General features: G+C 43.3%; 1 protein-coding gene across 1 annotated transcript in view; it reads left to right on the top strand.

Moving 5' to 3' along the window:
- Nucleotides 1–15,565, top strand: part of patj (PATJ crumbs cell polarity complex component) — a 446,032-nt gene that overhangs the window by 321,281 nt on the left and 109,186 nt on the right. Inside the window, exon 28 of the mRNA XM_070888230.1 lies at nt 4,593–4,662. Coding sequence (XP_070744331.1) covers nt 4,593–4,662 — 70 coding nt within the window. The remainder of the gene's footprint in view (nt 1–4,592; nt 4,663–15,565) is intronic.

Genomic DNA, 15,565 nt, shown 5'->3' with positions numbered 1-15,565 from the left:
CCATTGTTATGGATTCCCCTGGCAAAGGAAGTGGTTTCTCTGTATCTATCCTATCAGATTCCCATTGGGAAATTAGCCAGGAAATTTCAGCAGCCAATTCCATGTAAGTTTATATTTTAAAAAAATGTTTAAAAGAAAACATCCTGTAGAGCCAGGAGGAACAGGAGTGCTTCTCCAATTCCACAGGAATCATGTACGATCCCCCCCTACCACAGCTTTCTCCAATCCCCCCTCTCAGGATTTACCCGAGTGCTGCTGCCAGTGAGGCAGATGGTCCGACATTGAAATCTTTGCTTGGGCGAGCTGCCCGAGTATGCTGATTAGGCTCGAGGACAAAGTTCCATTGATCCTCGAGCCTCTTCATTTGGGCATGTGCTGGTCATGAAAAATCCGCCCCGGGCCTCTGTAATGGCTACTACATAATACCCATTAATCTGATTTGTGCTTCTGACTCGCTTGTTTTATTTCTTACGTTAAATGTATTCATGTACAAACTCTGATTTGGGTGACAGCCTGCTCATATATCCTGCTGGTCTTTTTTCTCTCACTTTTTGATTTACTGTGTAGATTTTCCTCTGCCTTAACTAGTTTTACAGTAATTTTGTACCAATGTTGGTACCCTTTAGCATCCTTAGCACGGAATAGTCATAAAAGGGTATTTAACGGCTTGTGTTGATGAAAAGGTATGGTACTTTTCTCGAATTAAGTGTACACGTTATAGAAGCTAAAAACAAAACCTTGTGTACTGAATTAGCTAAAATATTATACTTTAAATTTTAAAATATTTAATTTTATGAAGAATAACTTTCCTTAATGCATGGAAACTGAAGAAAATGATCCATTGAATGATAAGACCAATGGCAGTATGGGTCAAGGGTTACAGAGTTCATGTAGAAGCGCAGGTCTGAACAGATGAAGGCTAATGGTATTCTACCAATAACAGCAGCCAGCTGCTTTCTTGTGAAGCATAAATTGAAATATCTGCTGTTCAGCAGTCTGCTACTGTACCTTGACTCGAAATGCAGTCTTTTCTTAGTTCAACATAACGGTATTGAAAATGGTCCTGCATATAATCATGCTCCAAATGACTTAAAAATAGATGAGGAGGATGTGTTGCATACTAATCATCTATGGATACTTGCGGTTAATGCAATAACATATTTGTAACAAAATATTAATGATTTTGAGTAGTCCTATAATTTCAGAGAAAACAGTTAAGCAAAGTACACAATTTCTCATTTTAGTATGTTACATTTTAAAAGTTCGACAGTTGTATAAAATATTGCATGCAATGTAGTTAGCAATATGTTGAAATATTGGGCCCAAGTTTCCACATGATTTGCGCCTGATTTTTAGGAGCAACTGGTGGAGAACGGACTATCTTAGAAATCGCAATTCTCCACATTTTTTTTTCTGCAGTTCTAGTCAGGTAGAACAGTTCCACTTTGGAACAGAATTTTTTCTTCAAAAGGGGGCGTGTCCGGCCACTGATGCCTGATTTCAAAGTTTCCATAGTGAAAACGTATTCCAAACTAACTTAGAATGGAGCAAGTGAAGATTTTTGTAGAACTGAAAAAACCTGTTCTACACATTAAAAAATCAGGCGCAGGTTACAAATTAGGCGTCCAGAACGAGGTGGGGGGGGAAGGGAAGTCATTAAATTCTATAATAAATCCTTATTTATACTTATACAAATATTATACAAATAAATCCAACCTGAATAAACATTTATAAGCAAAGAAAAGATTAAATAAACCATCTTCCTACCTGTGTGAAAGTGCTTCAGGCAGGCCTTTCGGGACCGAAGGCTGAACGGGCCGGCCCGAGACTTCGGGCAGGGCCCGTCCCCAGCACCAGATTTACAGGTAGGTGGCGTTGGGTCGGTTCGGGTCGGGGTGGAGGGAGGGAGAGAGTGGAGGAGAGAGAGAGAGTGAGAGAGTGAGAGGGGGAGGGGGGGAGGAAGAGAGAGGGGGAGGGGGAAAGAGAGGGGGGGAGGAGGGAGAGGGAGGGGGGGGGAGGAGAGAGAGAGAGAGAGAGATAGAGAGAGAGGGGGGGGGCTGGGGAAGAGAGAGGGAGAGAAGAGGGGGGGAGGTCAGGTCGGATCCAGTCCGGGGAGGGGGGGGGGGGGTGCGAGAGCAGTAGCATGGGTCGGGTCCAGTCGGGGGGGGGGGGGCGGAGCGGGAGTCGGGTCGGGGCGGGAGCGCGGGTCGGGTCGGAGCGGGGGGGGGGGGAGCAGGAGCGCGGGTCGGGTCCAGTCTCGGGGGGGGCGCAGGAACGGGAGTCGGGTCGGGTCCGGAGGTGGGGGGCGGGTGTCGGGTCGGTGGGGGGGGGGGTGGAGCAGGAGCTGGCCGTGGGAGGAGCCTTATTCACGCAGCCCCAGTGAGGCCATTCAGCCAGGGCTAGGGGCTGCGTGCTTCGGGCCCCTCCCACACAGTTTCGGACGCCTGGAGCTACTGCACTTGCGTGCCCACTGTAGCGCGCATGTGCAGAGGTCCCGGCACTGTTTTCAGCGCAGGGACTTGGCTCTGCCCCCCCCCCCCCCTACAGCTCCTGCTGCGCTGCGCCGAGGGCCAGAGGACCTGCAGGGAGGTGGAGAATACGGAGGATTTTTTTAGGCACACTTTGTGGCGCGAAAAACAGGCGTCCAGGTCGGGACTGCGCCGTTCTAGGCGTGTGTGGAAACTTGGGCCCATATAATCTAGGTAAAGAGCTTGTGAAGAACTGATAGGATGAGGTTGCCACTTCATTAATGAGACAGCTGCATCATGCTCTCTGAATGACATTACCAGTTACACACACACAAAAAGGTTCCTTTCATCATTGAAGCTTGAAGTATACATTTTGCACCAGAAAGCTTCAATGTGGTTTAAGTGGGCTGGGAAGAACAAAATCTCCAAGTGAATATCAGATCATATGCTTGTAACAACACATTCCAAAATGTGTACAACTTTTTTTTCAGCAGGATTCTTGCCGTGTCTGAATACCTGGTGTTCTAAATGCTATGTTCATCCTGACCCTTGTATAGTGAGTCATTTCTGGTCTGCAGAGAGCATTTGGGAAAGGCAACAGTAAGGGAGAGAGAGAAATGTGAAAGATTTAATTCCATGCAGCAGCCTGTAGTATCACATGGTTTGATTTGTTAAAGACTATAGAGGTGAAGTTACTTGCCTAGCATACTGGAGAAATCTTTTCATTCACCATCTTCTGTACTGAAGAATATTGCTGATAATTCTTTGTAACACAAGATGTTTCCTTTTTCTTGTTGCCTGTATCTAGTGAACACACATCCTCATTTGCCTGTGCTCACAGTTGTGTTTAAATAGTGATAACTACTCGATGCTAATTTCCCTTATTGTATAACAATAATATCAATTAGTGCAAGATGTATGATTTTGAGTTCACTTGTTAATTTACTTTTTTTGGTTAATTAGTTAATTTTATTTTATGTTGATTTATTTTTTCTGCCTCACCAATCTCAGACTAAGGGGCCAGCCATTTAGGACTGAGATGAGGAGAAATTTCTTCACTGAGGGTGGTTTTTGGAATTCTCTACCCCAGAGGGCTGTGGATGCTCAGTTGTTGAGTATATTCAAGACTGAAATCGATAGAGTTTTGGATATTGAGGGAATCAAGGGATATGGGGATAGTGCAGGCAAGTGGAGTTGAGCTAGAAGATCAGCCATGATCTTATTGAATGGCGGAGCAAGCTTGAGGGGCCAAATGGCCGCCTCCTGCTCCTATTTCTTATGTTCTTATGTTATGTTCTTTCTTCCATCAGTGATGCTAGAAATCTACAGATGTGTTATGCTGCTATTGCTCCATCTGTCCATTACCAGCATTAACTTTTCAGTAATTTAATAAAGCTGCATTAGATTTCAATCAAACTAAGTAAGTGTCCCAGCTATGGTAAGATTTTTTTTAATGGACATTCCTCGAGCTGATCACATGCCCCATTTGCAATCTGTAAGATGTGAGGCACACATCATTACCTTTAAAAACATTTTGGGATAGTTAACAAGTGATCATCTCATCAGTCTCTGGTTTCTTATAAAACTTAATCATGCTGGGATCCGATTGCTGACACATTATTGACTAAACACTTGGGTTAAGTAAAACATTTTTTTTTAATTTTCTTTAAATTTTCTCCAGTCTCTTTCTCTATTTTTACTTTCTGCCTTTATTCTGGGGAAAAGTCTTTGACATTGCCATATATATTGTACAGCTTATGACACCTTGTCTACAACAATTTTACGTGAGGGTTTTTGAGCATTACTCTGATTTCTGCTTTAAACATCAAAATATTTTTGATGATTAATGGAGAACATTAGCATAGACCAGGTCTTACACATAACATACTTGAGTCCCATTTCTTCAGGTTTTTAAGTCAGATCTGCCATTCAATTCTTCATTTAGATACATCAATTGGATATTAAAAATGACCAGAATGATGCATTGCCAACCGCTCTGCTCATTCAAAGTTTGAAGTGTAATAGTCCTTTTTACTAGAAAAATTAAAGTGAAAGATATTTGACAGATGTTTATGAATATTTCTTACAAAGAATTATATTTCTGAATTATTTCCTTTAATGTAGGAATGAAGATGCTGTTAATCAAATGGCAGTTGCTCCTTATCCTTTACCATCCAGCTCCCCAGCTAGTGAGGTAAGGTCATGGATTTGAGCAATATTCATTATATTCTGTTGCTGTTCAGATGGTTTGATAGCCTGCTATCCACGATTATATAATGAGTTAAACTTTGTTGTGTGAGACTGCTCTAGAACCATGCGAGTTAAGGAAGCGGTACTTTGTATTTTGTCAAATGCAACCTTTGTGATATTTAACTGGAAAATCTAACAGAAAATGATTTATGAAGATATTTTTATAAATACATTTTATACGCACACAAAGTATCAGGATAGCAGTATTTATTTAGCAGTACATTATCAGCTATCGATATCTAAATATGCAAAATAGATGCTGTAGATGTGAAATCAATGCATATACAAACGGAATGACAGAAAATGCCCAGCTGTCCATCAAGCACGTCCCATACAGTCTTGTTGGAATTATGCTTGATGACCCCAAAATTCCCTTCCACAAGCAGCCATGTAATCATCTGAGAGAGGCAAAAGAAACCAATTTAAAAAGCCCTACAAGAATTTTGGGAAATTTTTCACTATCCCACAAAAGTGATCAAAATGAATTCCAGGAGACCACAGTAAACATAAGGCATATCACCCAACATCTCACCTACTATTTATCTGCAGCAATATCCAACTCCTCCAGGAAGTTGATCACCCCCTTTTGAAAGTTTGAAGCAAATCTACATGAACCAGCAACTTATTCCACAGATCAATGGCTCTCTGTGAAAAGAAATAGCTCCTAATATCTTGGCAAGTTCTCTGTTTATGTAACTTATACTCATGTCCCCATGTCCACCCCTAATCTATCTAACTTAAAGAACCTATCCAAATTGATCAGATCTATTCCCTTTATTATTTTAAAGAGCTGAATGAAATATCCTCAAAATTCATGCTGTTCCAGAATAAACAGCCTCATCTCATTAAACCTATCATGGTAATTGAAGGCTCTTAAAGTCGGTTTAATGGTGTTCCTCAAAAGCTTCTCCAGCGGTTTCTTCAACTCAAGCGGATACCAGTTAATGTTAGTTCTCATCATCAGTATTAATGAGCAGTGTATGTTTGCTTTTAACCATGTGGTCAAATGCAACTTTTGGACACTTATTGGTTCTGTATGAAAGGGAAAACTTTTCCTGTAAAACAGAAGCAAAATACTGCAGATGCTGGAAATCTGAAATAAAAACAAAATCAGAAAATGCTGGAAATATTCAGTTGGTCAGGCAGCATCTATGGAGTGAGAAAGAGTTAACGTTAGGTCATCGACCTGAAACGTTAACTCTGTTTCTCTCTCTCCACAGAGGCTGCCTGACCTGCTGAGTATTTCCAACATTTTCTATTTCTGCAAGACTCTGGATTAAGTATCATTAACAAAGGAACTGAAAAATAAAGTATTTTACCCTGTCTTGATTTTGTTAAAGATCCAATGGCTCTAGAATTCAGGGCCAATGGCAATATGAATTTTGCATAACAGTAATGAAAACAATTGAAGAAAATATCTCTCGGCCAAATTGTAAGAAAATATTTTTTTCCAAATGACCTCCAGGTTCAGCCAATTTCAATGCAACATTGTAAAAACTAAATATGAATTCATTTCCAGAAAGAGAGCGCTTCCTGTTGTTAGCAGCACAATCTAAAATGGAGGCTGTTTTCGTCTCCCCCCTCTCCCCCTCCCCCCCCGCGCGCTCGCCCGCCCCCTCCCCCCCCGCGCGCTCGCTCGCCCCCTCCCCCCCCCGCGCGCTCGCTCGCCCCCTCCCCCCCCCGCGCGCTCGCTCGCCCCCTCCCCCCCCGCGCGCTCGCTCGCCCCCTCCCCCCCCGCGCGCTCGCTCGCCCCCTCCCCCCCGCGCGCTCGCTCGCCCCCTCCCCCCCCGCGCGCTCGCTCGCCCCTCCCCCCCCCGCGCGCTCGCTCGCCCCTCCCCCCCCCCGCGCGCTCGCTCGCCCCTCCCCCCCCCCGCGCGCTCGCTCGCCCCTCCCCCCCCCCCCCGCGCGCTCGCTCGCCCCCTCCCCCCGCTCGCTCGCCCCCTCCCCCCTCCCCCGCGCGCTCGCTCGCCCCCTCCCTCCCTCCCCCCCCCGCGCGCTCGCTCGCCCCTCCCCCCCCCCCTGCGCGCTCGCTCGCCCCCTCCCCCCCCCCCCGCGCGCTCGCTCGCCCCCTCCCCCCCCCCCGCGAGCGCTCGCTCGCCCCCTCCCTCCCCCCCCGCGCGCTCGCTCACCCCCTCCCCCGCCCGCGCGCTCGCTCGCCCCCTCCCCCCCGCGTTTTGCACCGTTTTTTTGAGCAAACTCAAATCTGCAAGTTTCGCCAAGGTTTCTGCGCCATCGTAAACTACTTATGACTGATTTTTTTTTTTAGTTCCCAATTTTTTGACGTCGCTGGTGGGGGAGAAGGGGGGGGGGGCGCTGCCGGCAGTGCCATTTCTGGTCATTTAAACGAGTTTGGCCAACTATGACTTTTTAAAAAATGATGCAATGCACCGTTCTGAAAAACCTTAGGTTACTTAAGAAAATCGGCACAGTACATCAAGTTCCACGGCCCAGGATAGCAGCGGGGGAGTGGGCCCATTCAGCTTGGGATAAGAACAGGCACCGGGGATGGGGGGGGGGGGTGGGCCCATTCAGCTTGGGATAAGAACAGGCACCGGGGATGGCGGGGGGGGGGGGGTGCCATTCTGCTGGGATAGGAATGGCGCGGGGGCCTTTCGGCCCGGAATAGGAGCGGCGCTGGGAGCTGGTCGGCCCAGGATAGGAGCGACACCGGGGGGAGGCATTCGGGCGGGATAGGGGCGGGGGGGGGGCTATTCATCCCGGGATAGGAGTGGCACCGGGGGCAGGGGCCATTTGGCCTGGGATAAGAGCGGCACCAGCACCGGTGGTGGGGCCATTCGGCCCGGGATAGGAGCGGAGCAGCACCGGCATCGGGGTCAGGGGCCTTTCGGCCCGGGATAGGACCGGCACCGGGGCTCTGCAATTGCTTATGCCTTGCAGCACCTTGTATGTTTCACTTTGCAGCCTCAGCCCTTCAGTGTGTCCCTCGTTACCCTGGCAACCTGTTTTGCGGCATAGACCTTAAGCTCCACCCACAGAGCTTAAGGACAATCCGCTCCCAAATGAAAGTTTATTCCTGCGAAACTTGCAACTTTTTTTTTGCCGCAGTCAGCCGCTACAAAATCAGGCGTACCTCTACAACTGCGCCAAAAATCAGCAATATGAAAAATTGGCCCCTTAGAGTTTTAAAATCCTGAAATAAATAATCATCTCTCCAGTTGTACAGTCACATTTCCAGGAGCAGACTGTTCACAAATTTCAAATGTCGGTCTATGAATGTTTATCACTTTATATTCATATTATATTGAAGCATTTGAAAGGTAAACTAAATATAGTTAATCTAATTCATTTTGTGTCCTAGAATTGAAATGAGATTTGCTTTAAACCTAATGATCAAATGTGATTGTGCAATGACAAAAATGTAATCAAATGCATTCTGGATTTATTCTTCCTTTTCTGACAGGTTGTCGTCATCATTCAAATGAAACTAATATAAGCTATCCTAGTAGAAGTCTGCTGTTGTATTCGTGTGATAAGCAAGTACTAGAGCTCCAATGACAGCAGAATCAATTCTAAAATACAGAACCTATTATTTTCTGAAATAAAAACAGAAAATGCTGGAAATACTCAGTTCTAATGAAATATTAACTCCATTTCTCTCTTCACAGACATTGCCTGACCTAGTATTCCCAGCATTTTCTTTTTTATTTCAGATTTCCAGCATCTACAGTATTTAAAAAAATATATATATTATGAGTCTAATCAGCCTCTATCTCTGCATCTTCATATAAAAAGTGTCTGTTGCATTATTGGGGCTAAAATTCCGGTGTCGCCGGCTCAGTGCGAGGCCTCGCAAAAGCAGGTTTTCGTTGCGCAATGCGTATGCGCCGAAAACCGGCTTTTCCGATCTGTCAAGACTTCTCCGCATTCCCGTAGCAAGGACATTCGCGCGGGCGAGATTGGGCTATTTGCCCATTTCTTGCCCAGCGAATGACCTTAAAACTTTTACACCTGGTAAAAGCAGGTGCATAGCCCACTTTTACCAGCGTAAGTTTTAAAGCGCACAAAAATAAAATTTTAACACATTTTTAGAGTGGGGACCCTATCCATTAATGTAAGTTTATTTTGGTCCCTATTAAAAGACATAAAAAAAGAAATCCCAAAAATATTTTTTTTATAAAACATTTGATCAACTTTAATTTCAATTGGTTTTGGAATTGAGGTGTCTTTTTTGTTTTGTGTTTGGGTGTTTTTTTCCCTCATTGATAGCAATGAGAACTCTGAGTTACGGAGTTCCCATTGCTAGTAATGAGAATACTGTACCATGATTGGTTGTTCAGGCCCACGTGACTTCACCTTCTCCGTGTGTACCTGGAAGACGTGGACGTGCTCCGATGCGTGGGAAGAGAAAGCCTCCGACTGCAATCTAAGGCACCTCCGGGCCCACCAGGTATTTTTGTTAAAAATTCTCTGGTCGGAGGCGTTCGTCCGATGGAAGCCTCTGACTGGAATTTTAGGCCTAATAGGAATGTGTTCCTATGCCCATACTGATATTTAATGCTTGCATGTATTCCTTGTCTATGATATTATAGGTCCAATATCTAACCAGTTATTGATGACCATAATAGATTACAATGGCTCTCTATTGGAGGTAATCATTATTCTGTTCAAGTGTTTATGGCGCTTATAAACTTGTGTCCAGTCCAGTCCTGCATTTCCCAATGTTTAAAGTTGTGAAACAAACCGAGTTCTCAACTGAGTTTTCTGCAGTCACTCCCGCAGGATTTCACTATGATGGGCTGAATTTCAATTCCCAGTCAACCGTCTGGTAGCTGCTGCCTATGTGTAAGCCATTACTAAAAAATAAGCAAATGGAATTGTGTTATGGTTGATTTGTGAAAGCAGCTCTTGAGCAAGTCAAAACTTTGAGGCCCTCAACCAAAACCTATTATAAATCATTTGTGTGCTTTGTCCCATTTTGTTCTTGTCCCTCATAGAGCTATATTATGTCGTTGGAGGATTGGTGTGTAATTGAGAGAGAATTGGTTTGAGCGATCTATTAGCAGCACTGGATGTAGTATTCACTTTGGTTGACTCTTTTTTGTCAGGTGACTAACAGCTCAAATAGTTTGTTCTTTTGGCTTTAATGCAAAACTCAGCTTCTAACTAATATAACATTCAGCAATACAGACAAGGAAGATCCAAGGTTTGATTCCGGTTCTATGTGATATTAGCTGATACCAGCTGGGGCAGTGGTAAGGTGCTACAATTAGCATCAGTGGCCTGAGGACAAGAGGGGGGAAAAACAGCTAAATCTCAACTTGTGACCATTATGGTGTGTGCTAGAAATTCAAAGACCATTCAAAGAGATAAAAGCAGAGCCTGCAATGGTAGTCCATGTAGAGCTTAACAATATAGGGAGAAATTATTCTTAAGCAGTACAGAAGATGTTATCTATTAGCATCACTTGAAAATGTAATAATAGATGTAAAATAAAGGCCTATAATTTGCAGACAGCAGCAAAGCAAAGATGTTAGCCTCTGGCCCCGAAGTAAGCTGCCCACAAAGATCTTGCGAACTCTGGTGAGAAGTTTGGCTTTTCAAACAAGCAATTGAAATCAACGTAGTTTAGTGGGAATCTCGTAGTGTGAGCTGCTGTGATGTCAATAAGCTGTCCAAGCAGCCAATCAGCTTGTAGAATTCTCACAGACCAGGAACGAGAAAGCACTAATGATCAATCACTTTTTAAAACAAAAATTTACAGAGTGAAATAAAAATTGGGACATACAAATTGGGTTATGATAGAAGCTGAAATATCATGAACAAGCTTAAAAAAAAATTGTAATTTAATTTAAAATCGAAGAACTTTTAACTAAATGGAGAAATTTGATATTCCACCAATATAAAATTAGTTTTACCAAGCCAAAACGGTTGTTTATCTATAGTTATTACTCTATTCGGCATTAAAAACCTCATTTGAATGGATCTAACTTTTTAAGGGGTTTCTAGCAGCGATATGTGTTTGGAAAAGGGTAAGTTTACGTCAGATCGGTGATTTCGCTGATTGCTGGCTCTGTGGAGGTGGGTGGGTTGCTGTACTTTTCAAAGTTAAGTCCATACTTTTAAAACACAAACAGCTTCTTCTTGCTGCTGCTACAAGAGCACCAATCACCCTTGCCTGGGAAAAAGAGAGAGCACAAGCGCATCAGGTACTATATAAATGCAAGTCTTCCTTTATGCCATCTTGCTCATCTTGCTTCGAGCACCTCAGGATGGGTATTGCCAACGTTTACTCATTATCACCGCATTTCCTGAAAACCAGTGAGCGAGGCCATGACGGAGGGAGGGGGGGGGTTCGTGTGTGTGTGTGTGTGTGTGTGTGTGTTTGGCCCATGCAGCAGAGCCTGGTCTCCAATCATCTTGAATCCCCTTGCCCATTGGACCAAGACCTTACTCTGCCAACCCTCATGGACAACCCCAACAGCGACAGACCTGAACGTCGTACTGCTATCATTGCTTGGGAACTCGAGCATTTTGACATAGACATCGCTGTCCTGAGCGGGACACGGCAGGTAGGGGAAAACCAGCTCAAGTCACCTTAGAACTCATATTAGTGTGGAAGCAAGTCATCCTCGACTCCGAGGGACTGCCTAAGAGAGAGAGACCTCTTGGAACTGCCACCCCTCCCTTAAGTTGATGAGATCGGGGATCAGTCCACGATGCTCAGTTCCTACCCTGAAGTGAATACTTCCCCTTTTATGTACGAAGGGAAGGCTTCCAGACCTTGGCTTAATCTGCACGTTGTGTGAATGAAATAGAATGACCCCAAGACCATCAACTGTTGGAAGGAGCCATCTTCTTACGATGACGCAATGTTTGGGATATGACCAGTAATATCATGCAGGTAAAGCCAATCAGGTTCTGTTAGTTGTTGATCAAGTTGGCATGCCTTTCTTTTACTCAGTACTACATAAATCGTTAAATGCTGTGATTGGGGTTCTGCCAAAGAATCATACAGGATTAAGGTCAGTCAGGCCTTCATAATCATATTTCTGCCATCAGATCAATTCTCTTGGGAACTGGCATCCTCACATGCATTAATCCTCTTGACAAGATAAACATTGCATCTATGTCTGTAGATGTGGATGTAAAGGGCCCAGGCAGATGACAGCAGGCACCTCTGATGTAGTCTAGCTTGGCATTTCCTTGTTGGTTCTCCTCCTCTTTTTCTTCTTCCAAAAATCATAAATATAAGGAGATTCTCCTGAAGAAGCCAAATGTGCCATTCTTAACATTGGCAAAAAATGATTGCACCACAATAACTGCAATATTTCTTGACCATCTAGGTCAGAACATCAGGCATATTGAGCATCCATTACACTACTGGATTCCCCAGTTGAAATAATGTCGTAGGTTCATTATACGCATACACATACACACAAAGGCTTACATAGGATTACATAGGACATACAACACAAACAGGCCATTCGGCCCAACCAGTCCATGCCGGTGTTTATGCTCCACTTGAGCCTCCTCCCGTTTTTCCTCATCTAAATCTATCAGCATAACCCTTTATTCCCTTCTCCCTCATATGCTTTTCTAGCCTCCCTTAAATTCATCTATACAATTCGCTTCAACCATTCCCTATGGTAGCGAGTTCTAAATTTTCACCACTCTTTTGGGTAAAGAAGTTTCTTCTAAATTCCTTATTGGATTTCTTGTATTGATGCCCTCTAGTTATACTCTTCCCCACAAGTTGGAACATTCTCTCTCTATCCATACTATCAAAACTTTTCATAATTTTAAAGACCTCTGAGGGATATTAGTTCACCCCTCAGCTTTCTTTTTTGAAGAGAAAAGCGACCCAGCCTGTTCATCCTTTCCTGATATGTATACCTTCACATTTCTGGTATCAACCTTGTAAATCTTCTCTGCACCCTCTCTAGTGCCTCTATTTCCTTTTTATAATATAGTGACCAGAACTGTGTGCATTTAAGTGTGGTCCAACCAAGGTTCGATACAGGTTTAGCATAACTTTCCCTTTTTTTCAATTCTATACCTCTTGAAATAAATCCTAGTGCTGGATTTGCTTTTTTTAATGAGCTTACTAACCTGTGTCACAACTGTGTGATTTGTGTATTTGTACTCCGAGATCTCTTTGTTCCTCTACCCCACCTAAACTCGCTCCCTCCAAATAATAAGTGACCTCCCTATTCTTCCTACCAAAATGTAATACCTCACATTTATCTGTGTTGAACATCAACTTCGTATATACTTGTAATATGATGCTTGTATAGACCAGTTATGCTAGATATTGATAAAAAGTGGCTTTGGTTTTGCATTGGCATAAAATTTGTAATATAAATCCTGTCTGAAGTTGCATAAATTGAATTTAGACAAGCAGCAAGTAATCACTTGAAGGAGATAGCATCCCATCACTTTGGCTTCACATCAACTGTAGTATAACAGCAACTGGTACGAAGTGAAGTTTCAATCTTTCAATATTAATAAAGAACTGGCTGTCACATTGGATATTAATAACAAAATGTAACTGGTATTTGGATTCTGGTAGGCAGAACTCTTCACATACTTCTAATCATATGTTAGCAATTTTTTGTTTCACCTGACCTGAAAGCAATGTAGAGCTGCCAATATAACTGGTCTTTCTGATGCCACATCACTCTATGCAGATAGCAGTCTCAAATACAAACATGTTCATGCTTACATTATTTGGACAATGTCATCTAACTGCAGTTCAACAAATTTTCCTTCCAGTATTTTGAGCACTTGATGTATGTATTGAAAATAATTTCGCTGCACTTTTAGCATACTTCTTTATTCAGTAGCAATATAGTCATGCAAAGAATTAATGTTAATGTAAGAAGGATAAGTTATTAAAGGTATGACATTTGTAGCCTCCAAATTGAAGTTTGATTTTTTTTTTTCCCCCTCAAATCTAACTTCTTCTCGTGTGGAGAAGGGAACTTGGCAAATAACAGCAATCAATGTGCTATACCCTGATTGTGTGAAGCTATTGCACTATTAATTACATGGGAGTGCATCTACAGAAACGCAATTGCTTGACCACAAATCAGTTGGTTCTGCTTATGGGGAGTAATTTAACTTTAGGTCTTTAATAACATTTTCAATTACACACCTGACATGGCTATAATATTCTATAATGTGTCTCTGCATTTTGATCTATTTGTTAGGTACATTAAATTTCATGATTGAAGTGAATATATCATCATTAATAATTGATTTTCATTTTTTCCCTAGTTAGCATCCTCAGGCTTTTTCAACTAAAATATAAATACAGAAAAAAAAATTCTGAAAAGGGCATTCAACTCAATATGCCAGGGTCCATCTCACCTCCATCTTCCATAATTGCCTCTCTTATTTTAAGAAATGTATTTTCATTATACCACTACTTTTGCCTTAATTCAAAATGGTAACAGATGGATACTGATGAGGAAACACAGTGCAACTTGAGGAGGTCAGAGATCTGACTCCCAACAGCACTAAGACAAGAGGTGTGAAACCACTCCCAGGAGGTATTTTTTGTACCTGCACAAGACATTTTGAAGGATGGTATTTTTGCTTTTTAGAAAAAAAAACTTTAAAAAAAAAATAATAATCTGAGTGTCTGAGTGAACAATCGACATGATAATAGGAGCAGGCCATTCAGCCCCTCGAACCTGTTTCTTTTCTCTGGATTACACAAGATTTCTACTATATACCCACAGCATTTCAGGAAGCGATAAATATCCATCATACCAGACACTTTTGTAGAAGATTAAACTATAAGACAGGTTTATCCACATAAGTCAAAGCAACAAGTTAAAGTTAGCCAAAATGACACAGCAGCTTTAAACTTGTTCATGAAAGAGTTCAACATTCAAATTAGTCAATTAAACTCTTTTGAGTGACTTTCTTTGCAGATCTTTAAAACAGTAGCCAAATATTTCTTGGAAGGAATGTAACAATTTGATCCCTACCGGTAAATCCTGAAGTTGCTGACAGTGATACCTTGCTCTTCCACTGGGTGCACTTTTGCAGTCCTCGCAGATGGAAATCAACTAGAGTTCACTCAATTGACATGAATTTCCGCTTTTTGGGCTCAAGTTTCCACACGATAAAAAACGGGCGCCCCTCCGAGCTGGGCGCCCGTTTTTCGCGCCTAAAACGGCGCCTAAAAAAAACCTCGCAATTCTGGAGCGTTCTGCAGCTCCTTGTCTGCCTGGCGCGGTGCCCAGGGGGGGGCGGAGCCTACACTCGCGCCGATTTTGTAAGTGGGAGGGGGCGGGTACTATTTAAATTAGATTTTTTCCTGCCGGCAACGCTGCGCGTGCGCGTTGGAGTGTTCGCGCACGCGCAGTGTGAAGGAAACATTGGCACTCGGCCATTTTTGTAGTTCTTTGTAGCTGTTTAATTTTTGAACATTTTTTAATAAAAGCACATTGACATCAGCACATCAGCACTTGCAGCCTTCTCAGTGTCTCCTTCCTTCCCCCCCCCCCCTCGCGGGAAGAACGGGTGCCTTCCCCCCCCCCCCCCCCCCCCCGCGGGAAAGAACGGGCGCCTCCTCCTCCCCCCCCCGCGGGAAGAACGGGCGCCTCAGGCTGACTGCAGCATTCTCCGTGCCTGAAGCACTTTCACACAGGTAGGAAGATGGTTTATTTAATCTTTTCTTTGCTTATAAATGTTTATTCAGGTTGGATTTATTTGTATAATATTTGTAGAAGTATAAATAAGGATTTATTGTAGAATTTAATGACTTCCCCTCCCCCCCCTCCCCCCCCCCCCCCACCTCGTTCTGGACGCCTAATTTGTAACCTGCGCCTGATTTTTTTAATGTGTAGAACAGGTTTTTTCAGTTCTACAAAAAT

The sequence above is a fragment of the Pristiophorus japonicus genome, chromosome 8, assembly GCF_044704955.1.
Source record: "Pristiophorus japonicus isolate sPriJap1 chromosome 8, sPriJap1.hap1, whole genome shotgun sequence".
Lineage (NCBI taxonomy): Eukaryota > Metazoa > Chordata > Chondrichthyes > Pristiophoridae > Pristiophorus > Pristiophorus japonicus.
Note: the sequence above shows the minus strand (reverse complement) of the source record. Positions and strands in the feature narration are given on the sequence as shown.